The following is a 27,938-nucleotide window of genomic DNA, read 5'->3' on the forward strand; positions in this document are numbered from 1 at the left end:
GATGGACTCTATACTCTTGCCGAGTGATGAGCAAACTATCTGATCAATTTTCTTCACAAATATCCTTTCACGAACATTTTTCACGGTATTCAGTGGTTATCTGTTCATTGTAAATAGACTGAGCATCTCGTGCTAGTTGTTAGGTTTTGAATGGGGATTGGAGATTGTTCAGTCTTTAATTAATTTCCCTGTGACCCTTATTGATAAAGTGTTTGATATGAAAGGCTCCCTTAAGGACACACAAATGCATGTTATTAAGAAAACTTCACTTACTCCCAGTTGCCCAACGTATACAGTTTTAAATTTGCTGCCTAGTATTCAAGTCTATCCATGGCTTAACACTGGATTTTCTTGCTAAACATTCAAAGAGATACACTCCTAAGAGGACTCTGCACTCCTATAAGGCCTACCTGCTTGTTGTTCCTTGGTTCGCTAAATCCAGGAGGGTTGGACGCAGTTTCTCGGTTCTGGCTCCAAGAGCATGAAACTCTCTTTCTGTGCATATCAATCATTGTCATCTTTGGATGTTTTTAAGTGCTCATTGAAAATCTTGCTATTTAAGAGGTCTTTTGGCTCTGACTCATAGCACTCTGGCAATGTATCCTTTTCTCATTTGAGTATCAGCGCCATGATGCCTTCAGGTGATCGTGCGTCCTAAAAATTCCTAAACCATAAACTGAACTGAGCCAGACCATTCAACATGGTAGCCACTTTGATGGCTTGATCCTGAGCCAAGTGGGAGGGAACAAATGACTACAGTGAGCTTTGCAGAGAGTCATTTGACTCACACTTGCTCGCTGGAGAGAGATGGTTCCCTAGTACAGTATGTGGTGGGCATAGGTGGGGAGGTAAAACCAGTGGTAGCAGGACCCGGGCTAGAGCTGATCACTTGTGCGTTCTTCCCATTGATGCAGGATGGCAGGCCTGCATTAATAACTAGCTCAGATCGGCCACATAAGTGAAATGTTTTTGGGCTACATGACTTCACCGATCTGGGACAACCCTGGCCCATTGCACCTCATTTCATAGAGGTGGAAGTGAGCTGTGAGCTACAAGAAATTTGCAGGAAAGAGACATAGAACTCGTGCAAACAGGTGGGAGGTTGGTCATGCAATGGTGGCATGATAGATGTACACACAGATGAGCAACTGGAGGTCATCCTCATGGTTATTGAGAGACTGAGGAGTGTACATGAGCTGGTTTCCAGTCATTGCTGCATTAGGTAATTGGACCCTAAAATCATAGTATGCCTTCTTTGCTTAATCTCACACACTCAACTAAAGACAGGGAAAACTAAGCAATCGAAGGGTGTATTGCTGGTTCTGTAGCTTTCAACAGCAGCAACAGGTGCAGCTTTATGGACTGATGAGTAGAAACTGGAATCTCTGGACCCCTGACACCTACTCACATAAGCTGGATTTATTCTTGCTAGCCGTACGTAAACCTGGGATTACCACTGAAGAGAACAATCAACACTATGGCCTTGGCCACTGGCATATCAAAACTTGAGGGGGCCCCCCTGCAAGGTATGTGGAGGGGCACCCAACCAGACTCATTCAGGAGCTCTCCGGACAGAGTACTGTGCTGGAGCTTGGGCCTGCCTGTGCCACGGGGACTGCGTTACGCCACTGGGCTTGGCCTCTTGTGTGAGGATTAGCGGAATCTAGCACCTAGGGTAACTGAGTCCGAGTTTCAATTGGTGATCCTTCAGCCTTATACCATAGAGATGACTTACATGAATGGATGAGATTCCTGGAAGAAGATGCTGAAGGGTGTTCTTGCAGAAACAACTTTCACATCACAGAACTACAAGAGTGGTTTGAAGGACAAATCGCGGAGCTCTTTCTTGGGAACTGGTGCAGTACTGTGGTCACTCCAAAATGTTGCTCCACCTCGTTCACCATAGAACAAGCACCAGACCAGTAGTATCTAGGCTTCTCAAAAGCCCGGATTGAGAACTACTTCTGCAATGGACAAGTAGTACTGGAAATAGACTGGACTAGGCTATCGCTGTTCTCAGTTTTCACAGCAGTGATTTAGCAGCACCATAACTCTTTTAGAGCAGAGAGGGTAAAACTCAGTAGAACACACTTACTATTTACTGATGTTCCCACCCAGCTGAAACTAGTGAATTCAGATAATGCCATTTTCTTCAGGGACCGCAAATAAGCCTGGAAATAGGGGGAACGATGGACAACGGATAATGGAATGCAGATAAGCCAACACCCCAAACCTCAGCTTCACAAGAAAACAAGACTGAGAATGGTGATACAAGACAATCCTACAAAGGAAAATATAATCGAGGGACAGCAATGAGCATTTGCGTATGCATCCAGGACCAGTTTCTCGTCTTGCCCACATGGGCAGAAACACCATGGCACAGGAAATCGTGGATTCTTTCGTTCTTGTCCTTGTTGTGGGCCTTAAGTGGTTAAAAGGCAGCCCATTCTTCCACAGGGTTTAGGCTTGCCTTGTCCGGCAGAGATGTTCACACACAGTGGTGGATCAGATTAGGTGTCAACTTCATGAAATCTAAATTACTGTGCAATTTATCAAAGTAGTAAGGAATTAGTTTTGTCCCTGTCAAGAATTCCTGTCATGCGAGGGGAGGAAAACGGTAACCAGCGAAAACGGACTACATCTCCCAGGATACTTAGCGGTTGAGAGGTTATGTAAACAGGAGAGCTGTTACATAACTCAAGGAAAACACGCCCTTATGTAAACAGGAGAGCTGTTACATAACTCAAGGAAAACACGCCCTTATGTAAACAGGAGAGCTGTTACATAACTCAAGGAAGACACGCCCTTATGTAAACAGGAGAGCTGTTACATAACTCAAGGAATACACGCCCTATAAAGGGAGGAACCGGGAGGTACAACGCTGTCGGATATTGTGTTTACACCGACGTACCTGCTTAGTGAAGAGCAGTGTTCCGGAGTGGTGCTCCAGTAAGGCAAGAACGGAGGTAGGTCGAGTCGTTACTCCCTGGGCCGTGTCTTGCCCCATCGTCACCTGTGAAGGACCCGGAAGCTCTACCGGATAACCATTGAGCTTCGCTTTTTGACTCGGCTGAGTCAAAGCGCAGTGGCGCTTTTGCTGGTTGGAGTCGTAACTCCCAGCCCGACCAGAGATACAGGGACTGCCAGCTGTAACGCACACCAGGAGGTGTTTGCCGCGTTACAGACACGGAAGTCCACGGGATCGATCGAGCGGCTGCTCTCGGTTCAGTCTTCTTTGCTTGTGATTGGGGTATCGGTGACGCATCACCAGGAGGTGACTCCGCGTCCCGGTGCAGTCTGAGGAAGAGGTTGAGCGGCTGCTCCCTTCAGGTAGAGACCCCGGCTGGGTGTTTCCCTGACTCCTCGATTCACCCCAACACTCTTCGTGCCCCTCACAGCCTACCGATTGGCATTGTCGGCCATTTCATTTCTGCCCTCTGTTGGCATACGCCGGGATCGGCGTATATGCAGAGGACGGTTAGGACCATCCGTGCTGTGGGCTGGTAACGTACTTAGCCTGGAGGATTCCAGTGACTATAACCTTTGTTTATTCCTTGTATTATTTTTGCCTTCATTAAAATAACTAAACCTTCACAAGTGGTTGCGTTCTCATTATCGTGTCTGTTAAACGATCCTGAGACGTTCAGGGCGTTACAGTCCCTAACGAAATCTCCTGCGATGCAAAGCTAGCCATACTGCCTCGTCCATCACACCACCTTTCCATTTCTGTGGTGAAGTGCAGATTATAAAGACATTTTTGCCCTGCAGTTCGACATCACTCCCCTTCTGTGCCCTAGGAATTGTTTTCCCTATTCTAATCCCTATTCTGTTATCTCCAACTTTGCAGCACAGGCTAGCATCATTTTCTCGATTTGAGCAGTTCTGTCTTCTTTCCTATGACTGCACACTCACACTATACATGTGTATGAAGCAGAAGCTCCTTCTGTTGCTCACTGCACATTCAGTGAGCCCCATTTCAGCTCACGGCTAATGATAATCTGTGAGATATGGAAGACTCATGGGCTTCTCATCACATACTGCGGAGGGCGGACATCATTTTGTGCCAAAGCTCCTCTAAAGGCCCCTGACATATCTCTGTTCATTAAGATGTAGAGTAAGACTGGTGGCCCTCATCTTCTGCCTTTTATGATTTTGGGTAGAGGGAGTGCATCTTCAACCTCCAATGACCTAAAGGGGAGACATTTAGGCGGTGTTATCTTCCTTTTCCCTGAATGGCTTGGAGATCCATAATCTTTTTTTCACTAATTTATTGAGTAGACTTATACAATTAATAAAAATCCACTGTGGTGAAAGAAGGGGGATTTCCTTGATCGATCATCCTTCACAAACTCCTGGCACCTCTTCTTTCACCTGGAGTTTGCAGCCCAAACCAGTACACACAGCACTGGCACGATAAACATCCACTGCGGTAGACGTGCATCATAATAAATAAAAGGTTTGAAAAGAGGACAGACCATGTCTTTGGTGGATGAGCAGCTTTGGGAAATGGTTGCCAGTGGCATACAAACTTCTGTTTAAATAGGCCCTGCCTTAGGTTTCGATATGTGCTGACCCTGTGTCATTATCTAATGATGCAAGCATTAGTCAGTGAATATCTTTATAACCACATCTAGTGTTTTGGATCAAGGAAGAAAAATCCATGTGAATGGCTGCAGGCTGGCTGTGGTGCACAGTGATGTGTGTGCAAAGTGTGCCAGTGATAAACGAACATGCATTCATTGTCAAAATTAAGCAAAGTAAATACCCTGAAGAAAATGAAAAACATTCTTACCAACAACAGCAATGTAGGCATTTTCGCTCCCAGTTACTACATTTGAAGGAAATACAAAGTTCAGTGTTTCAGTAAATGAGGACTGTTTACTGGTAGTCAAATCCAAAAGTATTGACCTGGAAAAGAACTGTTCAATTCCTTCCGCCTGTCAAAATAAACATGAATTAGTTTAAATACTGTACACCTTACAAATTCATATTTTTGAGAACATCTAAAAATGTAATTTTCGCTAAGGGTATAATGCTACATTAAACTGTTTGACAGCACATTTAGCATGAAAGCCTTCCAATCAATCTTTGACGATAGTGGCAAAAAGTTACAAAATAAAGACATTACTCAAAAGCAAAAAGCTAGTGGTACTCGGAATTCTATGCATGTCGTGCCGCCATTTAGTGGCAGTTGAGCGAGAAGCACAGAAAAATCAGCACAAGGTGGTGATTTTGCTGCCACTTGAGTAGAAAATCTACTCGAGTGACAGCCAATCCAATTGAGAAGCAGCCTTCTGACCACAACTGCGCTAGGGGACACCAAATCTCGCTCACCAGCTTGCATTTCTGGAGCTTGTGGATAAAGAAATACTGCCACGCAGCGATTGGAGGTATTTAGCTAGAACTCCGCATTACAAGAGTAACGCAGAGTCGCCAAAATCCACCAATTCTGCGAAATTCTGAAATTAGCAAGAAATGGAAATTCAATATTATAGACCCAATTCACATGGAATAACATTTTACTGTGCTTTATTCCTATGGTGAAACTATTTTTCAGGTTTTGGCTACAGACAAGCTGTTTGTTGACTGAATTACTATAGCCAACATTTATCATGTAGTTAGTGGCCTTTGGGTCAGCCCTATGGCCATTTCTGGATGCTCTGCTGTCCATTGCTGGTGTCTGCTCTTGAGATCATGTATTTACTCCCTATTCTTGCGTTGGTCCCATCCAGGAGCATTTCTGTCTTACAGTGTTCTAACTGTATGACTTCTATCATTCTCACTGCCACCATGAGGCAACTTTTTTTTCTTTATGCATCAACACTCCATTAGAGTACATATGCTTCTCTGCTCTTCACGTTTCTTTTATTTTTTAATTTAGTTTCATGGGGACCAACAGCTGCAAAGTTCTACAGGGCCCCTATGCTGTACACTGTAGTACGTTCGTATCTATAGAATATATTGAAGCGTTGTGGACCAGTGTCTGCAGGCTATTGATCAATGTGTTGTTCTAGCATCCTTGGGCTGCACATGTAGTCATTTGGTACAGTGCAATATGGTGGAGATGTATGCAGTATGTTTGACATACTACCTCTAGAATGTAGTGCGATGTTTTAGTATCTATACTATACAGAGAAGAATGTCTGATTCATGTTCCTAGGATGCTGTAAAGTATCACAGTGGAGGCCAGCATTTCTAGGATGCAGGGTGGTAGACTGTAGACCCAAGATGCAGTTCAGTACAGGGACTTGGAGTCCCTAGACTTTAGGGTAGTGGATTAGTTCATTTCGCTCCCACGGAAGTATAGGTGGTTAGTGCTTTTGGGATGCAGTGCAGCATGGAGAAATTCTACAGCAAATCCTTTATTGTTTCAGCTTAGATAAGTCTTACAATAAAAATACAATTTCCTAAAAACAAATAAATATCAAGCATTTAAAATTAGCTCTTCATTTAATGTGTGCATATTAAGCTATTTAAACTGCAACAATCATGGCAGTATAAAAAGAAGGTCACAGATCATCTAGGTTCTCCGTCCCCACCCAAGTCAAGGTACTGAGCCATGGCAAAAAGCTCCTTGGAAAGTGACAAGCTAGATAAGAACACTACATTGATACAACTGCTGAATGGAGATAGCTACTGTGTCCAGCTGATGGTACAATCATATTAAATTCTTGCCCTGTTTGATCGTAGATTTTGTAAAACGTGAGGGGCAGTGTCTATAGCTAGGGTGCAGAGTTGGTGGCTTTCCATCCACAGGGTAAAGTGAAATGCAGCGGTTCAGCATTCCTCAAGTGCAGTGACATGTTCATTAATGTTCTTTGGGTGCTGTGCAGCGATTTTAGTAAGCTTACTAGGTGTAGGAAACGATAGTGGTTTATGGGATGTACCCTTAGAATTTTGCCATAACTTTTTTTGCTGGCTGTAGAACTTGGTGCACCTTACCCCTGCTAAGCAAGGGTAAAGAGCCTGTGCTCCCCCTCTCAACATGATGAAATGGGTATACCCCTAACTGGCATATTTAACTTACTTATAAGTACCTAGTATATGATACAGAATGTACCCAGACCCTGTAAGTTACATGTCACTAATGGACTGCAGTACCCATTGTCCCATCTACTACAGTGACAGTGCAAACATAACTGCAGGTCTACAACTTGTAGCTAGTTTTTAACTGTAAATTTGACCTGCCAAATTATACCATTTTGACAGGCCTGAACCTTCCACTTAAATATTAAGTCACTCTTAAGTAGGCCATTTTGCTGTTTGCCGTTTTGCCGTCCAGGCCGGGTGACTCGCGGCTCCAGGTAGAACCAGCAGGATATCGCTACCACGCTATCCTGTGGCTCTTGCGTTTCTCCTCTTGATCCCTCGGTGGACTCCAGGCTCACCCTTGATGTCCAGGGCTCCCTGGTGCTCCCCGTTGCTTCGCTGCTGTATTGCTGGCACGGACGCGGACGCTGCGGCACCTGCTGTGTCTTCCTCCGCCGGGGGCTGGGAGTACGCGGGAGGATCAGGAGAGTATCAAGGTGTACGAGGCAAATGAGGCGTGGAGGCACGCAGGAGACTACAGAGAATGGAAGCTGGAGGGTGCGGCCTCGGGCACCACTAGGCAGGTGAGTGCTCCGCAGGAGGAGAAAGAGAAGGTTGGTGGGCTGACGGATAGGAACTTTCTTTTGGGCTATGATCTATTGATGCATCCCTGAAGACGCCCTGCACTAGACAGTGAGTCAGCGAGTTCACCAGTCGGGCCGGTATCTACAGAACTATCGCGGCCCAGCCCCCTATACTGCTTTTAGGATCACTCGCATATAAAGATGCCGTTTTTTTTCTTTTTGTTTTTTTTGCATTCTACAGAGAGTGAGACCCAGGTGATCGCAGAAGCGGCCTGACTAGGTCCAGGTGCCGCTTGCGCTCTGCCCAGGGTCTCCCATTCTCCTGGCCACGCTTGGCCACATAACCAAAGAATCAAAGATCATAAGAGCAGTTTGAAAAGAGACCACTGTATCAAAACCAGGATCAGAAGTGAATATTTAAGGACCACTCCAAGAAGTAGGAAACAAAATTCCTCACCCTTCACTATCTTCTTTTCAATAACCACGGAACAACTATGGAAGCACCTGAGCCACTCTCTACAATAACATAAGCATAAGGAAGTCTATGTTGTGGCTGCAAATTCGATCCATTTTTCAATGTCATACAACACCCCTAAATAGATAAATCTAGATTCCACCAATGCATAAAACAACATGGTCTATAAAAGACTACGTTCCCGCACAGTACATATGAAAAAAAGTGGGCACGGCACAAGCACCTATTAACTACAAAAGCATCTGCAAATTGTCTTAATTTGGAGCATCAACACAGAAATCAATAATAACAAATTTCTTTACAACTATTTCTAAAACAGGGTATCTATTAGCTTCAATTTCCCGGGAAGGTAATCAGGACCTAACTGCCACTACAGTTACAGATAAAGCAGGCGCAAGAATGGAGAACTCTGAGCCTAACACTTACCTAATCAAGGAAGTAGCTGTCGAAAAAAACCAAACGTCAGACCTTACAAAAGTCTCAGAGCCTATGCCACCCTTAGAGCTTGCGGAATTGTTGAGCTCTCTGCTCATAATCTCGTAACAGAACATGTGAAGGGTCCTACACAAACTCCAGCTACTGACTTCACACTTCCTGATACAAACTATATAGCGCCTCTCCAACGAAACCTCAAAACAACCGGTAAATGTGCGATCTAGTACTCTGAGTAATCTTAAAGAAGTTGTACAAAGTTTCTCACAATCTTCCGAATTCCTGTCATTCATCATGCCACAATCTGCAAACAGGCAAGACACCATTTCGAATACCATTCTATCTCTGCAGAGAATCATGGATTCCTTATTATCACTTTTAGAAAAGAACATGGAAAAAACAGACCAGGTACTGGAAACTCAAACAATAATTCTACAATACCTTGTAGACAAAAAAAGGAATAAACAATCTACTCAATCTTCTCAAATCGTCCAAACGCTATCTTCAAATTTACAGTCTGACAATAGCAGAGAAGATAAGTGTTGCCTTAACCCCTCAGTTACCAGCAATTCATTATCGTATAAAAAGCAGAAGGCAACTCAGACGGGGGATTCCAAGTTAAACAGAAACAGAAAATCAACTATTCTACTGGCGATAAAATCTATTCTCTCCGAAAACGTTTTAAAGATCCCCTCTCAGAGAGCTCTCCTCAGAAAACCCTTCAAATCGTCATCCCTTTATTTCCAATCTTTACTCAAAAAGATCGCTAAGGAGGTCTCCCCCTCTCTCCAACAAACGTTGAAAAAACGTCTGGGGAAGTTCTCATCTCAAAACAGATAACTGAAATAGTCTACGACACCGCCAACTAAAAAAGGGAAACACAACCAAGGGCTATCTCGCAAAAAGAAAATCAAAAAGAAACGAACTAAGCAAAGAATAACAAGAAGATCCTTAAGAAAAGCAAAGTTCCCTCAAATATGCTCCACAGAGCAAGCAGATGAAGAAATTAGCTACGCCATGAAAGTTTGTAACGGAACTCAAAATATAAGCCAACAGTCTGCTTCATTGGCACCTCAGGTAGATACTAAAGACTTAAACCCTTTTACACCAAACTTCAGAACAAAACTCTCAAAACAATGCGTTTGACTCAGTAAATCAACTTTCCAATCAGGATCTCCAGGGCAGCGAGGAATACCTAACATCAAGAGCCCTGGAATTAACAGATTTATTCCCCAGCGGTAACATTCCACTAAACCGCGGGAGAATAGTCGACCTATTAGATAAAATTCAGCCTCTCCAATCACTTACCTCAGAATAAATTACTCTGCTCAGTGGCAATTGTTGAGTTCTGTTCCAATGTAGTTCCAATGTAGTTCCTGCCATAATGAATGAAGAGGGAGACACACTCCATAAAAACGGATTTGACATATCTGTAGTCAAACAAATTAGTTCTGCCTCTAATCAGTTAAAAGAGTTAGAAGTAGTTGTGGTCCCCTCTAATAACAACAACCAGCAGTACGCAGGTTGTAAAACATCGAAACACAAGTAGGACAGCCCTTTGATGATCTCCTTTAAAGACGGAGTGGGCCGAATCTGGAACTGTTCTGACACAAGACAAACGTCGCACCTGGATGAAAATTCTTGGGCGTGGATCGCTGGCTCATTAAACAGATGGCCAGTTCCATCTGGACCTGCCTTGGGTCCTGCTGCTGGCCTCTGCTGGAGTGGGTCTTGACTCCAGCTGTGTCAAAATGTATTCCTTCTACCATTTCCTGAAGCCTGGGAATTTTGTTTGACTCAAAAGACCTCCAGAGGACTGGGACCAATCTACCAAGCCAAACAATCCAGGGTGTGTGGCTGCAGGACTGAAGATTGAGGTTGCTCTCAGTCCGAGATTTTCCACAGTAGCAAATTCAATTCAGCAAGTCCTCAAACAGATTGCATCCTGCCTTGTGACGCCCTCTTCAGCAACACCCTGCAACATTGCCTCTCAGAAAGAATCGGAGCTCCAGAAAAGTGACTTAAAATAAACATCTTGACCTGGCGAAGGTACCAACAGTATGAGGCTGGTGAGGGTCCTTTCTTGGGCATTAAATTCAAATTTAATTCTCTCCAAAAATCAAGAGCTTTACCAGGACCTCCTCCAGCAACTGTCTGGAGTGGTAGAGCCCTCTTCAGACACAACTTGCTGCCCTGCCCCACTGAGGACTTTTTACTTCCATTTCAGAGACTAAGGGCCTGATTTAGATCTTACTCCATCACAACAGTAACAGATCTCCAGTCCACCGAGATATAAATCACATATTATGCTACGGGATTTATATTTTGGTGGACGGGATATCTGTCACCGTTGTGACAGAGTAACCCTTCATCGAGATTTAGATCAGCCTCTAAGTCTGAAGATAAAGGTTTTGACCAGGTTGAACCTGGTTGCTGTATCTGCCTTGCGCCACATTGTAGTTGATCTTAACTTGTGCCGATGTACCAGTCAAGCACAACCATAATTGCCATGATTGGTGCCGAACTCTTATTGGTGCTATTTTGATCCTTATACTTTAAAAATTCAAAACTCCAGTTCTCCTTATTGGATTTTGTTTGTTTTATTTAATAAAATGTACTGGGTTTTTCAACATTGGTTTGGGATTTTTCTAGTGTTATGTATTGACTTTATTACTGTTTTGGGACTACACAAAATACTTTACACATTGCCTTTAAGTGAAGCCCATCTGCTCTGTGCCATAGCTACCAGGGAGCTGAGCTCAGGATAATTTAGTGACTTTAGTGATTTACCCTAGCAAGGATTGTAATTATTATTTGAGGGATGTAGATACCACCCTCAATTAATACTCCCAATTGCTTACACTAGGATGCAAAGCAGGATACTTTGACAGTATCTCTATAATGCAGTCCATGTAGTGGTTTTCAGTTCCTGGAAAAGAGTGTATTGAGGTGACTTATTACTCCCAGAAGGCAGCAGTGAAGTGTTATGGTTCCCATAGGACACAGTACAGATAACTGTACAGGTAGGTTACTGTCAACAGAATGTTGTGCATTGCGGTTGGTTAGTAGCTATAGAAGGCATATGAACATTTGGAGTCTACATCCCTAAGGCATGGTATGATATGGTGGACATTTGCATAGAGGCAATTTGTTGCATGTGTAGTAATCTAGCAATACAAGCTAAAGACTTTTCAGCCAGACCTAAAATGAACAGCAATCTATGTCCTGGAAGATGTTCTATGAAGCCATTTATCTGTAAACTCATCATGGTGACAGCAAAATCTGAAGTTTATTTCAGCTGGCCCTAAACAGGATGTTGGAACTTTTTTTTAAAACCCATTTTATTGGTTTTTACGTCTAACGTGAGTTATACAATACAGTTCAAGTATTCATCATTTATCACTTACATTTTGAATCAATGTTGTACATCCTCATAAGTATGGTAGAGAGTCATAATATGCGAACAAAGCCATTAACTTTCAATTCCCAACTGAGTCCTCCCATTTCAGTTGAATGCCATAAGCTAAAAATTAACATAGTGATGGTATAAAGTATAGTTGTGATCCTGTGGGACTTGACCTGTTTTGCAGGGTCATCCCAGAACTTTTTGCCTTTCTCCTGTATTGTTTCTGACCTGTTGTTGATGGTTTTATGACTGGGCACTTTACCACTGCTGATCAGTTCTAAAGTGCATATGCTCTCCCTTTGTAAATTGTTGTTATGGATTAGTGATTCCCATGATTGGCATATTTGATTTACTTGTCAGACTCTAGTACAGTGCACTGTGAGTGCCCAGGGCCTGTAAATCAAATGCTGCAAGTGGACTGCAGCACTGATTGTGCCACCCACAGAAGCAGCCTATAAAATGTTGCTCTAGCCTGTCATTGCAGAGTCTGTGGGTAGTCTAGTACTGCCATGTCGACTTGGCAAGTGTACCCACTTTCCAGTCCCTAAACCTTCCCTTTTCTACATATTAGTCACCCCTAAGGTAGGCCCAAGGTACCCTTGTGGGCAGAGTGCAGTGTATGTGAAAGGTAAGACATGCCCTAGTGTGTGTGGCATGTCCTGATAGTGAATTCATGCCATTTCTTTAACTATTGCAAGGCTACCTGTTACCATGGGACAGATTGGGGAGTTTGTTTATAACATCTTATAGACATAACTGCCCCTAGGAACAAGGTAGGAAAAAAAAGTTTTGTATGCCTGAACTCAGAATGTTAAAATGTATCTGTTAGTAAGGGTGATTTTTCCATTCTGTGTTTAAAAATGCCACTTTTAGAAACTACGTATTTTCTTGCCTAACCATCCAGTGTGCCTCCTCTAGGTTTGTGTACTGTATGTATGGCTTTTGGATGACAAGGGCTTGAGAGGGGCAATGGCTTCAGAGAGCGTGGTGAGTCATGGCTGGGCTGAATAGGCCTGGTTTGGATTTGGAGTGGTGGGAGGAGTAGCTCCTGCACCTAAATAGGGCTGTGCCTGCCTTCCACAATGATGGCTCCACCCCCAGCCAGGGCTCACACTGACAATGGAGGTTGTTGTGCACTTGCAAAGTGCCCCACAGAACTGGTTTTGGCTGGGTTCAGATACTCTCTGCCTTCAGAGAACAAAGGATTTTGGTGTATAAAAAGAGGGGCTCAGACCCGAGGCTTTTAGATAACTTCTTGGAAATCAAGAGGAACCTTTACCAAGGAGAAGAGCCGGATAAGCTGAGAAGGAATACTGCCCCTGTGCTGTTTGCTGCCTGGGGTTGGCCTGCAGTGGCTGCTTTCTGTCAAGAAAAGGAGAACAAGGACTTTGCTGTTTGCTTTGCCACCTTCTTGAAGAAAAGATCTCTAAGGGCTTGTAACTGAGCATGCCTTCTGTTCTGAAGTCTCAGGGACACAAAGACTTCACCACCAGCTGCCCAGAATTTCCTTGCTGGGAATTCCAACCTGCATAGAGGTGCCTGTTGCTGTTTAGGACCTCTAGAGATTGTTTGTCGCTGGGAGCTGGAAAATCGACGCAACATCGAAGAAGTGTGTTGCATCCGCACCTGTTTTCTGACACCGTCGCAGCGCCTGTCACAACTCGAAAAATCCCAGACGACGCATCGGGTGCAATGATCTCTGAAGTCCGAGATCATCACACCAATCGCGACCCAAGCTTGCTGTGTGGCTGCACGAAACCACGCATTGTACCGGATCGACGCATCGCATCAAGAGTTCAATACTGTCGCATTATTGCCGACTGCAGTAAGAAAGCGATGCATCAACTCCCCACGCAGTAAGAAAACGAGGCATCACCTCCTTTCCGGTAAGGAACCGACGCATCAACTCCCCTGCGCTGCAGTAAGGAACAGACACATCACCTCCCCTGGAGCAAGGAATCGATGCATCACCTTCTCGGAGTGTAAGGAACTGACGCAGCACCTTCTCTGTGGCCATTTTGTTTATTTTGTGTGACGCATCTAAGCTACTTTGCGAAAAGTGTCGCATTTACAGCTTGCATTGAACTAAACTATTTCTACCATTTGAAAGACTTATTTTTATTACTGTATTGTGGATTTTTGTTGTTTGGTCTTGTTTTGGTGTAGATAAAGATTACTTATTTGTCCAAACTGGTGTGGTGTCCATTTGTAGTGTTTTTACTGTATTACTGTATGTGTTCACAAATGCTTTGCACACTGCCTCTGAGATAAGCCTGTCTGCTCGTGCCAAGCTACCAAGGGGGTGAGCACGGCTTATTTTAGAAGTGTATCACCCTTACCCTGACTAGACGCAAGGGTCCCTATTTGTACAAAGGTATCTACTTACCAAATAGAGACATTGGTGGTCAGCGGTGAGGATCTGGACTTGCATTTGTGACTTATATACAGTGATTGGTGTACACTACTAGTATATCGCAGACCATTACGCAACCACATACTGTTTTTTCTGTTTTTTGGTGTCCTCCTGGGAGTATTTTTGATACTGAGACTCTCGTTAGTGGTTGCAAAATGGAACTAGACTTCTGGGACATGTTCATCTACACAACGAGGGAGCTACGTGTGTTCTGCAAGGAAAGGGGGCTGCCTGTGAAGAGAAGATCCAGGAAGGATCAAGAGGCATCCCTATTTCATTATGAGTTACCCCGCTGGGGGCCAACACTGCCAGTTGAGTTTGAGGAGGAGGACTTTTCTGAAAGTGAGGGAAAAACAGACAAAGATGGCCGCTTCTGGCTTGTGAGCAGAGGCTGAGAGAGCTTGATGAGTAGCTCGAGAGGGATGAGACCAAGAGGGCCTTAGCCCAAGAAAAAGAAATGTGTGTAGCTCAGGAAGTGAGCTTGGCTGGTTTGGCAGTGGAGTCCAGCTCAGATGATGGCAGCACAATTGAGTTATCTAGTGCTGCGGGAGCAGTACACACACCCAGAGATGTCGCACCTGACTTGAAGGAGGGGGTTAACATACACCAGGGGGTTCAAGGATATGAGGTAGCTCCAGTGGTGCACAGTGTCCCTGAGGTGGATTGGGGAACTGGCACTGGGGTTAATAGTCCTAGTGGTGGGTGGGACAGACTACTGACTCTAGGTGATCCTCTTGTGAGAGGATGTAGCCTTACGGCTAGAGAGGTCAACCTCGAAGCTGGGGAACCGGGTTAGAGTCTCGCCAACGACGCTCAACATCCTGTGATTCTGGGCAAATCACTTAATCTACCCGTGCCTAACGACAACAAAAAAGTGTCCTCATGGATCGAAACTGGTGCTCATGTAAAGCGCTCTGATACCCAATGTCTCAGGTCTAGTTTGCGCTATATAAAACCAAAAAACCAAAAAAAAAAGATGAGAGGGGTTACCCCATGGTAGAAGTCCTGGTGTGTGAGTGTGGAGACCACCTAGAAGAGTGTGGGTTGAGTGACAGAGACAGTTAGACACTATCTTGCCAATCTCAGGAGAGTGGTGTGGGGCACTTGTGTGAGGCACTGGATGGTGAGGCAAAGGGTAGCTTGGTTAACACCTGTTTGGGGCTGTGTGATTCAATTAGTTGAGAGCATATTTTAAGTCCCTGTTTTCCAGAGCCCTGCCAACACCTGGTGGAGTGTGAGTTCTCTGACCCTAGGGAGCTACCACTGGAGGCACACCTTTTGGTGGATTCCAGATGGTCTGAAGAAGCATCTGGGGGTGATCCTGAAGGAGGTGGCTCAGGTTTTCCCCAACCAAGTGTGGTGGGGAGGGTTGTGGTAACCCAGATAGGTCCCAGAGCAGTGGGAGGGATGTAGTGCCCCATGTCCTGTCTCAGGGAAGAAGTAGTGGGCTGTGTCCCGAGGTGCCGAAAACCCAGTATCAAGGTCTGGTTGGTTCCATGAGGGAACACCAGGAGGGGGGCCTGGTCTGTACTGGGAGCCCGTCCCATGAGGGGGATCCCAAGATGTCAGTTGGGATCACTGACAAAATATCTAGAAGGAGAATATCGACCTACAAAAATATCAAGGAAAAAATATAGAATGCCAAAATATCGAAGCCCTATCTCCAAACAGGTAAGTACAAAAATATAGAATCCAAAATATCGTTGTAAAAAATATATGTCTTAAAAGTAATGTAAAATTAATGAAATAATACATTTAATTAACTGAAACATACTTAAAAAACTTAAATAACTTTAAAATTAATAAATAATTAATGTAAGTAAAAAAAAAAATAATACATATATATTAACGTAATATTAATTAAAAATATTCAATATTTTTTGGGTAGGATAGCGGGCGGGTAATATTTACTATTACCACTCCAGTAAGTGCAATAGTAGGGAAAGCGTTGGATAGCGGGAGGGTAAAAATTACTATTTCCACTCCAGTGAGTGCAACAGTAGGGAAAGTGTTGGAAAGCGTAGGGGTAAAAATTACTATTCCCACTCCAAGAGTGCAACAGTACGGAAAGCATTGGATAGCGTAGGGGTAAAAATTACTAATCCCACTCCAGAGAGTGTAACAGTAGGGAAAGCGTTGGATAGCGGGAGGGTAAAACTTACTATTCCCACTCCAGAGAGTGCAATAATAGGGAAAGCATTGGATAGCGTAGGGGTAAAAATTACTATTCCCACTCCAGAGAGTGCAACTGTAGGGAAAGCGTTGGATAGCAGGAGGGTAACATTTACTATTCTCACTCCAGTGATTGCAATAGTAGGGAAAAAAATAATGTAATATTTTATTAAAAATAAATAAATTATTAATACAAAAAAAGTATTAAAATGAATTATAAATCACACACTACTTAATAATTAATTAATTATAAATACCAATATGTTTTTATTAGCTATTAATAATTAATTAACAACCAATTAATTTTCAATACCAAAAATTAAAAAATACAAATAATACCAATTAATAATTAATTAATAATAAATTAATTAGCAATATACAAAAATTATTTCAATAATTAATTAGTTACAATTAAATTAATTCCCACTATATTCCCCTATAAACCCACAACCCGCTACAAATAATAAATTAATACAATTAACATAATTATCAATTAAACAATTAATACAAATTAATTACCAATTAATACAAATTATCTATGAATTAATAATCAACAACCAATTAATTTTCAATACCAATTAATAATTACCTAATAACGATTAAATTACTTCCCACCCTATTCCCCTATAAACCCACAACCCGCTACAGAAGTAAAACGCAAAATTAAATTAAAAATAATTAATAATTCCTAAAAATTATGATTTAATGTAATATAATTAAATTACTTCCCACCCTAATCCCCTATAAACCCACAACCCGCTACGGAATTAAATTACACAAAAATTAAATAACATACAATTCATTACTTTAAAAATATTCAAACATACATTCCAAAATTAATACATGCTTTTAACACATATACTAACACTTAAAACACAATAAAAAATTCGATATTTTTAACAACTATATTATGACTGTCGATATTACTTACTTCTATATTATTTAAATTGATATTTCTTACCTGAATTTCGATATTCTTCACCACTATATTTTGGCAATTCGATATTCTGTCCATTCTATATTAAAAACTCGATATTCTGTCCTGCCGATATTTTGCATTCAATATTATGTCTGTTTACCATCAGTTGAGCTGGGGGAGACTGCTGTAACCCGTATCCCACCATCTCTGGTGTCTGGCAGCATCTCTCCAGTAGGGAGAAGGCATGAGTCCAGAGAGAGGGGTAAGAGGGGGAAGCAGTCCCCAGTGGAAGGACCAGTGGGTCAGGGGTTGCCAGCTCTGAGGTCAGAGCACCCCCCGGACTCACCCTGTGGAGGCCACTTCTGGCCTGGGGGGGGTCTTTATGCTCGGGCAGGTGGACAGGAGGCTGGAGACCTGCACCAGACAGACTCTTACACAACTCCAGAGGAGTGTGTTTCCCTTGGGGGTGGTTGTTGTACCCCCCCACAGGTCCAGCCTAAGGGTACAGACCCTGAGTAGAGGGCCAAGTTCAGGGTGTCCCCGTGACATGGAGGAAGGAGCGATTGCTAACCGTGCCCCTGCCGGTTTGTCTTCTGGGGGAGCCGCTCTTGGAGGGTGGTTTGCCCCAGTAGAGGGGGGGCGGGGAGAGGGCAGCCTCCCCCCTGACCCCTGCCGAGTCTAAGGGTATCGACCCTAGGCCGGGATCCCAGTTGCAGGATAGAACCCCTGAACTGGGGGGCGAATTGTGCAGGACACCTGTCCCAGGTGCCCTGACAATTATGGAAAGGGGTACCTTATGGAAAGGGGTACCACACCAGGTGGGAGGGTAGAGAGACCCTGGGAGGAGGACCGGGTGTGGGAGAGCCCACCCCAGTCCCCTGTCCAGTCTCAGGGTACAGACCCTAGACTGGAGGGTCTGAGTCAGGATGTCACCCCTGAACTGACCAGAGGGAGAGTGGACAAAAGGTGCCCGGCACCTGGGTCTACTGCCCCCCACTCTCTGATGCCGCAGAGGTTGGAGAACCATGAATGGCCTGGCTCTCATCACTGACAGTTGTCAGTGGGCACTGTGGCTTGCTGTCCTTGTGGACAGAGTTTCTCCTGGGAGGGGGACAGGAGTTACACCCCAAGGGTGGACTGGGCCACACCACAGTGTTGGCCATGTGGGTACTGTCTCTCTGTTGGGAGACACCTGTGAGCAAGCTAAGGTTAGGTGCTGCACAGATGATGTCCACATGAGAAGGGTTCCCCATGGGTTATCTTAGTGGGACCTGAGAGTATGGACAGAGGGATCCAAATGGGTTCAGATTGGCACAGAATTGGAATATGCCCTTGCAGTTGCGGGCCAGGGTCCATGTTATATCGCCCCAAGCAGGGAAGCTTATCAAGGTATTGATTAGTCAGCTCTGGCGTTAGGCTGAAAGGGGGTTGTGTTGGACTTGGCCCTTTTTGCAGGGTCATCCCAGAACTTTTTACCTTCCTCCTGTATTTTTTATGACCTGTTGGTGTTTTTATGACTCTGGGCACTGTACCACTGCTGATCAGTGCTGAAGGGCACAGGCTCTCCCTTTGTGAATTGTTGTTATGGATTAGTGATTCCATGATTGTCATATTTGATTTACTTGTCAGACCCTAGTACAGTGCACTGTGTGTGCCCAGGGCCTGTAAATCAAATGCTGCAAGTGGTGTGGTGTAGTTCCTATATCCCTGATAGGCTCTGCGCATTGGAATAATATATACTATAGTTTTGATTTAGGACTGAGGTCAGTATGTCTCTATTGAGTACATTAAACTTAATTACTTGTGTGTGCCGGCTAACTCAGAGGACACTAGAAACTTCTTGAATAAACAAGAAGGAATTAATTTCTGACAACCGCATTAACATGACAACTTTGTTTCCCTTAGAATTGGAACAATCTCAGAATCGAGTAAACAATAGATAACAGTTTCACTCAGTCAATCGTGCATGCTTCGTTTCTACAGAGTTACACAGAAATAGATAGACGGGTGTTTCAATAAAAAGGGTTTATTGAACAGTCTTATTTCTCATGCAAGAGATATGAACTGCAACAATCGTAAGACAGAATGCGAAGTATGATACGTACAGCGTTAGCAGTAAGATAAAAAAAATACTGCAATAGCATGGTTTATAGCCATGACAGATATTCATAAAAATACATACATAAAAAACACAGGCTAAAAAGTTAATACTCATCTGATGCTTCTAGCTAGTTCTACCCCAGTGTACCTAACCTAAGTGTAGTACGAGGTAAGAAGTAGGTGCTGTTTGTCTATAGTCTAGTTTAGCTATAGTTGCCAAGATTTGCCAAAAGTCCCTCTAGGTTCTAGTCCGCTCCATATCTTAGAATGAGTGAGGTTGGAATCTCTTTCCGAGACCCGATCTCTAAAACCCAGCAAGGGGAGTCAGAAACACTGGAGCTGGATTCTCTGCGAGGAGGATGACAGCGTCTGGTCAGTGCGTCAGGCGGGGACTTGACTTCATACCAAACTTGCCGTGGCGAGCCGCGTCGTGCAAGTAGGCAGCCGAACCGTGGTTTACCATGGTAAGTGAAGGTATATTTATACCTTGAAGGTGTTTAGGAATGCCAGTATTGACGTAAAAGTCGGGCAGAACAACGTCATGAATGAACCCCTAAGGAATAGATGTTCATGCATAATAAATAAGTTCTTGGAGAAATCAATATCCAAGCAAGGGGAAGTCCTAAAGGCTTAAGAGTCTGGTTTTCCAAGAACTCGTTGTGACGTAGATGAACGGATGTAGGTGGCCATGCTTGTATTTGGTTAGCATGGATAATGCCTAAATAAGGGTAGGATATCTATGCCTAAATATGGGCAATGCGAATTGTGCCTATATAGGGACATAAATAGGGAAACCTATATACGGTATCTAAATCTAAACAACCCCACTCCACTTTCGTATGAACGACATATCTAAAATATAGCTACATATGGATGGCTAAGAACATGTCTAAAAATACATTTTAAAATGCAGAAAAACTGTTGCCAAGTATAAAAATGCATTGGTGCTGTACATATTAAAGCAATGCTTCATTCCAAGCATATATTTACATCGAATGCTAAATGAATGAACATACATATATATACACAGTATGAAATGGCTCGTAAATACAGAAGAAAAAAAGCGGAAACCATTTCATGTCAAGTTACATAAATTAATTGTTATTGACAAGGTGACATATTGTCTCTGAAAGCGTATCATAGAATTCTGTTCTCTATGAATAGGTCTACTAAAAGCAGGTTACTGTGCCATAAAAAGAATAAAATCAAATTTCGAAAAAAAATTTAATCAGAGGAAAAAGTTCGAAGTTTAGTCTTTGTTTTGAAAAATGAAGGCCAAATTCAGAGTCTTCCCGGTACACTGTGTGCTGAATCAAAAGTCAGTGTATGAGGATGGAGAAAACATGAAATCTTCTAATCCTGTAGACAAAAATTTGTCTACCTTTGTAGGTGAAAGTTGGATTACCTCGTTTAGAAGGCTAACCGCACATAGATGAGAAGCATCGCCGTCAGCATTGGTCGCATCAGCAATGTTCGTATCGGATGTTACCTGCGCGCCTGTTTCCTCTCGTACCTCAGAAGTAGAAATTTGTGTCTGTGAGATCTCAATGAATGCCGTCATCAGGATTGGTAGCCACTGGGGACAACACACAGCATGGGCCGTTACCGGGTCCAGCAGAGTATCGATATCCGTAGGCATGACTGATGGGAGTGTCAGACAGATGTCTAGCACGCATTCTTCACCGCAAAGCAGGCAGCGTAGAATGGGTAAGATGCAATCTTCAAATATATGTCGATGGAACGTTATGATGAAGCTATTGTGGGGAAAAGTTAACTCTACCAATAGGTGAGCAAGGAAGCAATTCCTTTTGGTTTAGGTACCCTCACACACCCTAGTGGTGTCATGCTTCATCATCGGGTCACCCCAACGCCTAAAAGTCGGGGTGGGCTCGACCACAGTATTGGGAGCTCTTTGAAGATGTTTTTTTGACCAGGGGGGCTAGAAGATTAAAAAACCTCAGACAGATCCCCGGTATCCCTTTATTTATGGGTCTGTCTGGGATACTAAACATATTTTAATTAGGGTCTTAGTAGGATAATTATGGTCCTATGACCCTAGTGCCAACATGTTTTAGTCCAACTTAGGCCGTGAAGGTCCAGGACTTTCTTCAGGGCAAACAGAAGGCCACCCAGGGTAACAGAGGTAGGAATTCCCTATCCTATGTATTGGTGTAAGGGCAGAGTAGCTGCTCCTTAAAAAATGACTGATCAATTAATCTGTCATGCTTTATCTTCCATCTGAAAAAAAGAAGGGAACAAAAGAAAAAGGGGGGAGGGAACAAACAACAAATAGTTTGTACTTGTAGGTTTTGTTATTTGTCATTCCCACATTCGTCTTCACGGTGTATACCACCTACATGTGTTAGGTGATCATAAGGCCAGGTGGTGTACAATTCACTCCATCCATGTGCCACTCATATCAATATCTGTACACTTAATCAGCGTGCCAGATATATTGTGCGGTGGCGAGATCACTCGCATCCTAACTGTTTTGTCATCCCAGTTAGTATTCACTATCAATGTAAAAACACTCTCTTATGTACCAATCACTCTCAACATTCTCTCCATATTCGTGATTCATCATGGTATTATTCTTAACCATGCGTGATTACAAAACGAACAATGTATGCTCTTGCTGTGACATTCTACACACATGCACTCACTCTTACCCGTATTTTGAATGGGGTCCGTTTCTCAGGGGATCGTAAGGCTGTTAGGGGGTAGCTCTGTAGTCACACTCTATTCGTAGGAAAACCGGAGTATTAAAAGAATGAGGAAATATAGCGGCAGTCTTCGTAGGAGTTTAGATAATCTCTCTAGCTAAAAATCCATCCCAGTGAGGATGAAGATCTCTACTGAATAAAAATACCAACTCCCGTTTCTCTACTCCACTTACTTCGTCAAGAGTCCTGCCCCGTCTGTGCACCTACTTGGTCTCGATCCCCGGCGTTTCGCGCCGAGTATCATCTGGTTGGAATGTTTATACTTCCGTGTTTGGTGAACGATGTTGTGATTGGTCAATGATCTCGCGAGATGTGTTACGTCAGCGTGTGTCCCGTCTATGGCAGTAATGTGATTTGTAAAACTCCGCTTTACCGGATGGTATCATACAGACGGCAGCATACCCTTGTTCTAATATTCTTTCTAAATAGAGGAATATGTACCCAGATTTGTTCTAAATAGGAATAGACTACGTTTATTCTCTCGTTGTGTATGGGACACGTGATCGGATGCCAGGTCCAATCAGATTGGACGGGATTTGTAGTTCTAATGACTGAGACCCCAGGGAGATGTAGTTTAATCCCTGACGATTGTGACGTAGTCCCGTTATTGGCGGTAAAAAGATGTGTACAATTACACTCTACCAGATGGTATTATACGGACGGGGGCATACCCTTGTTCTAATATTAACTCTAACTAGAGGTATATGTGCCCAGATTTATGTTAGAATAGGGAACAGTTTGAATTGATTTTTTCAGTGTGTGTAGGACACGTGATCGGATGTTAAGTCCAACACAAATTTAACAGAAATTGTAGTTCCAAAAACTATGACCACAGAGAATTATAGTTTTTTTCTTTTCTTTATGAAGAATGTGGCAATAGCGAGGGCTAAATTTCCTATTCATATTTAACCGTATTAAAAGGTTCTGTGTACGGCTAAAATAGGGACTTAAAGATGAAATCGCTTTGAACAAAAACACAATGTTTACAAATGCCAGGGTATCGTCTAGCGCACCTTGAAGTTGTATTAGTATTTCAAGATAAGAAGGATAGATCGTGTGTTTATATGAAGACCTATCTTGGGGTTTGTTTGTGTTTCACAAGTTTATGTTCTTATATGTAGGAATTACATCTTGCATATCCCGAATTATGTTATTACCCCTGGTATTAGCCAGTATGATAAATATTGGATCAACAGTGGTCATTGTAGTTGTTAATCACATTCGATACTGTTTAAAATGTGAGATTGGAGGCTCTACTTATTAAGTTGATTCCAAGGAATGGAATCGTTGAGACCTGTTTCATGGGTTTTCAGCCGATAGACCCATCGCTGCTCTCTCTCTAAGAGTTTTCTTTGGTGGTTGCCTGTTTTTTTGATTTTCTCAAGAACAGTCCAATTTAAATCTGTATCACTGTGATTCTTTTCGTTATAGTGTGCTGTTAGTTTTGTGGCTGTGATCATTCTCCGTATGGTGCTCCTATGTTCACCAATGCGGATTTTGACTTTTCGACTGGTCATCCCAATGTAAATCAATCCGCATGGACATTTTATCATGTAAATGACTGATTCCGAATTGCAATTGGTATGTGACCTTTGCTCCCAAGGTGATTGTAGGCCCAAATCCAGTGTCTTGCTGTGCTCAGTGAACGGACATGTAACACATAAGCCGCAAGGGTAATGTCCGATGATAGGGGAAATACCCCAAAGAGTTGTCTGATTCACACTTCTAGGTGTAGTGGTGTTGGTATGGACTAGAGCATCTCTTAAGATGCAGTTCTTTCTGAATGAAAACATGGGTTTTTCGAAAGTCAATCTGTTTGATGTCAATATGGACCATTTCTTGTTTATTATTTTTTTCAATTCGTTTGATGATGAGTTGTATGTTGTTACACAAATCAACTGTTCCGGCTGGTTTTTCATATGTGTTTCCAAGAGAGCCTCTCGTGGAGTGTTACGTGCCCTTTTGTTGGCTCAGTCCACAATCTTCATTGGATACTTCTTCTGTTTAAGCTTGTTCGTCAACACTGCTGCTTCTTGTTTGTAAGTTTGGAGGTTAGCGCAGTTTCTGCGGATTCTCAGAAATTGACCTATTGGAAGGTTTTCTCTTAGGGAACGTGGATGAGCACTGTCAAATCTTAATAGGCTGTTCCTATCCGTTGGTTTGGTATACAAGGAACTTTCAAGAGTGCCATTTTTCGCTGTGAACGTAACATCCAGAAAAGAAATTGTCTCCCTATGTAAATTCATTGTGAATTGAAGATGGGGGTTAAGGGAGTTAATCCACGTCTTAAACTCGTTGAGGCTCGTCAGTCCACCCTTCCAAATCATAAAGACATCGTCTATATATCTGTACCATTTTTGGATGTTATCACTAAACGGGTTGTGTGTCCATATATGTTGGTCTTCAAAGACACTGACATACAGACATGCCAGACTGGGAGCAAAAGTGCTGCCCATAGACGTGCCATGGATTTGTAGATACATTTGTTCCTCAAAAATAAAGAAATTTTCAGTAAGGGCCAGACGTATAAGGGTGATCACCCATTCAACTGGAGCTGCCCATTGCCAGTCCTCTTGTCCCAAAATCTCTTGGACTGCTCTTATACTCTCTGTCTGAGGAATATTTGTGTATAGAGCTTCAACGTCCAAACAGACTAGAAAATTTTCTGTGGGGTTATATTCCACCTGTGTGAGAAGGACTGAAACATGTTGGCACTAGGGTCATAGGACCATAATTATCCTACTAAGACCCTAATTGAAATATTTTTAGTATCCCAGACAGACCCATAAATAAAGGGATACCGGGGATCTGTCTGAGGTTTTTTGAACTTCTAGCCCCCCTGGTCAAAAAAACATCTTCAAAGAGCTCCCAATACTGTGGTCAAGCCCACCCCGACTTTTAGGCGTTGGGGTGACCCGATGATGAAGCATGACACCACTAGGGTGTGTGAGGGTACCTAAACCAAAAGGAATTGCTTCCTTGCTCACCTATTGGTAGAGTTAACTTTTCCCCACAATAGCTTCATCATAACGTTCCATCGACATATATTTGAATTTGACCGGTTCTGGTCAGTTGGAGTGAAATTATAGTGACGTTGATTATATAGGGAGGTATCACTCTGACATTGAATCCTCTCCACCCTCTTGGCAAATGAAAAACGGTTTTCAATAGCCTTTTGTGTACACATAAGATGCAATCTTGCCAGATTGGTCTGAATGACAGAAACCATGTGGTATTTAATTGTCGTAGACGAGGTAAACCTAAAATTTGGACGATGCGCTCACGACACCTCATCTCCAATAGAGCTCTCTCTATGGTGCTTGGAGGGACGTCGGTGATTTGGCTTGCCATATCGGAGCAGTAGGAGCAAAAATAGGATCCCTGCAACGAGTCCAAAAAGTAGTGGCAGTCCACCAAACACAGAGTGCACAAAGATGGGAATTATTCCGAGGACTGCTTGAAAAGGTGCTGAACACACGGTCTTAAATACATGTACAATACCGCTCATATCAGACATGTTTAAGATATGTTCTAACATTTCTGAGACATGTATAGGGCAGTTTGTATTCAAAAGGGAATGTATCTCGGCAGAAGTTCTTGCGACTTGTAGATCATAGGTTTCTTTGGCCGAGGTCAGTGGCACAGTTTGTTGTAAAAGAATGGCTTTCATTCTGCTTAGAGTATCAATTCGTATAGAAGAGATGTTCAGTGAAGGCCATAGAGGTGACTCCCTGACGGTCTGTATTTGTGGAAACATGACTTGCATACAGCAAGTGACCCTGGATGTAACCGTTACTAGATATGGGATACCTGGCAATATGAATGAAATAGAGTATACGGTTGCACTCAGTTGTAAAGCGAAAATAAGGTAGTTAATCTTGGTAGGAAAACTTAGGTGCTAGTGAGACCACCTCCTAACCTAAGAGGTGTGAGCGAAATAATGTTTGAACAGCGTCTTGTGGAAAAGACGACCTCACATTAGCACTCAAATGGCGGGACTCCGCTTAAGGAAGAGGTACAAACTTTGTATTGTTGCTTATAGTAGCTTTAATTCATCTGTCGTGACGTATGATAAATCTCATACTCAATAGAGAATTTCCATGCTGGTAAACAACGCTGTTAGATATTCAACAGTTTTATGAAAAGTCTTTTCAGATATCCCCGATGCATTTCGGGACTCGCCCTTCGTCAGGGGGGTGTATTTCTACGAGAGAAAATAAGGAAATTGGCATAGGTCCAGGACAAAAGAGAAGTATGTTAAGTTTGGTGAAGTGAAATGAGCCGGAGTGACGAATTTCGAGGGTGAATTTGAAAAAATAAAAGGTTGCATTGTGGGTGTTAGTCAATCGATAAGTGGACCGTAGGCTAACGGAAAGAAGCTAGTGAAAAAAAGTGAAAAACAGTGACCATTGTGATAACCTCGAAGAAGTGAACTTAAATAGAAGTCAAAATTAACGATGTAACAAAGTATTAGAACAGGAAAATTAAAGGTGAGCCGTGTGACACAGTGATGAAAATTCCAATAAAAAGCCGTAAGCAAAAGTACGAGAATATCCGAGTGCGAAGAGAAAAGTCAAGAAAGAAAAGAGCATGCGAGTGAGCCAATGGTAAAATACCTGAAAAAAACGCCGAAGCTTCTAGGATGAAGTCTCATCAAAAGGTGATAAAAATCCGAATGGAAACAGCGGAAAAGATATCCCATTAACCCGGAAGTGGTACCAACGTAGCATGCGTCAGGTATCATGTGATTAAAAGAAAGTGAAGAAAGACATAGTATGTGAACGGTAGTCATAGTAGCTTCGAGTAAATGCGTAATGTAGAAAAAATGAATGTGAAGCGAAGTAAGAGTCGTTAAAAAATTGACAGAAAACCATGCAGTATAGGTGAAAAGGGTTAAAAAATACATCGGTAAATACAGCCTGAGGGAATCATAAATATAGCAGTGCAAAGTCAAAAAAAGTCACAAAAAGAATGGATACAATAAAGCGCTTATGCAAATCGAACATACGAGGAAATAAACAATATGATTAAAGGAGGGGAAATAAACAATGATGTATATGGAAAGGATCCGGAAAAATAAGTGTCATAAGTCTGATTTCAAAAACCATAACTCAGTAGATCCCTTTACAGATTGCAACTGTATTCAACACGTTCGTTCATTCCGGAGGGATGAACTGAATTAAGTTTGTTAATCCAAAACATTTCACGTTGTAATAGAAAAGCATTATTCTCTCTTCCTCGTAGTAATGGAACTTGTTCCAAAATGAGAAATCTCAATTGGCTGCAATCTGTTCTCAAGGAAATGTTTCGCAACAGTTGACTTGGTGTTGAGGGTTCGTATGTTGCTTTTGTGTTCAATAAGTCGAGTTTTCATCTTTCTTTCGGTTTTGCCTACGTATGGAAGTCCACATGGACATTTGAGAAGGTTCTCTCGTAGAAATACACCCCCCTGACGAAGGGCGAGTCCCGAAATGCATCGGGGATATCTGAAAAGACTTTTCATAAAACTGTTGAATATCTAACAGCGTTGTTTACCAGCATGGAAATTCTCTATTGAGTATGAGATTTATCATACGTCACGACAGATGAATTAAAGCTACTATAAGCAACAATACAAAGTTTGTACCTCTTCCTTAAGCGGAGTCCCGCCATTTGAGTGCTAATGTGAGGTCGTCTTTTCCACAA

General features: G+C 42.8%; 1 protein-coding gene across 1 annotated transcript in view; it reads right to left on the reverse strand.

The window, feature by feature from the left end:
- Window positions 1-27,938, reverse strand: part of CD109 (CD109 molecule) — a 750,032-nt gene that overhangs the window by 257,140 nt on the left and 464,954 nt on the right. Inside the window, exon 22 of the mRNA XM_085610953.1 lies at window positions 4,793-4,937. Coding sequence (XP_085467079.1) covers window positions 4,793-4,937 — 145 coding nt within the window. The remainder of the gene's footprint in view (window positions 1-4,792; window positions 4,938-27,938) is intronic.

This window comes from Triturus cristatus, chromosome 6 (assembly GCF_964204655.1).
Source record: "Triturus cristatus chromosome 6, aTriCri1.1, whole genome shotgun sequence".
Classification (NCBI taxonomy): Eukaryota; Metazoa; Chordata; class Amphibia; order Caudata; family Salamandridae; genus Triturus; species Triturus cristatus.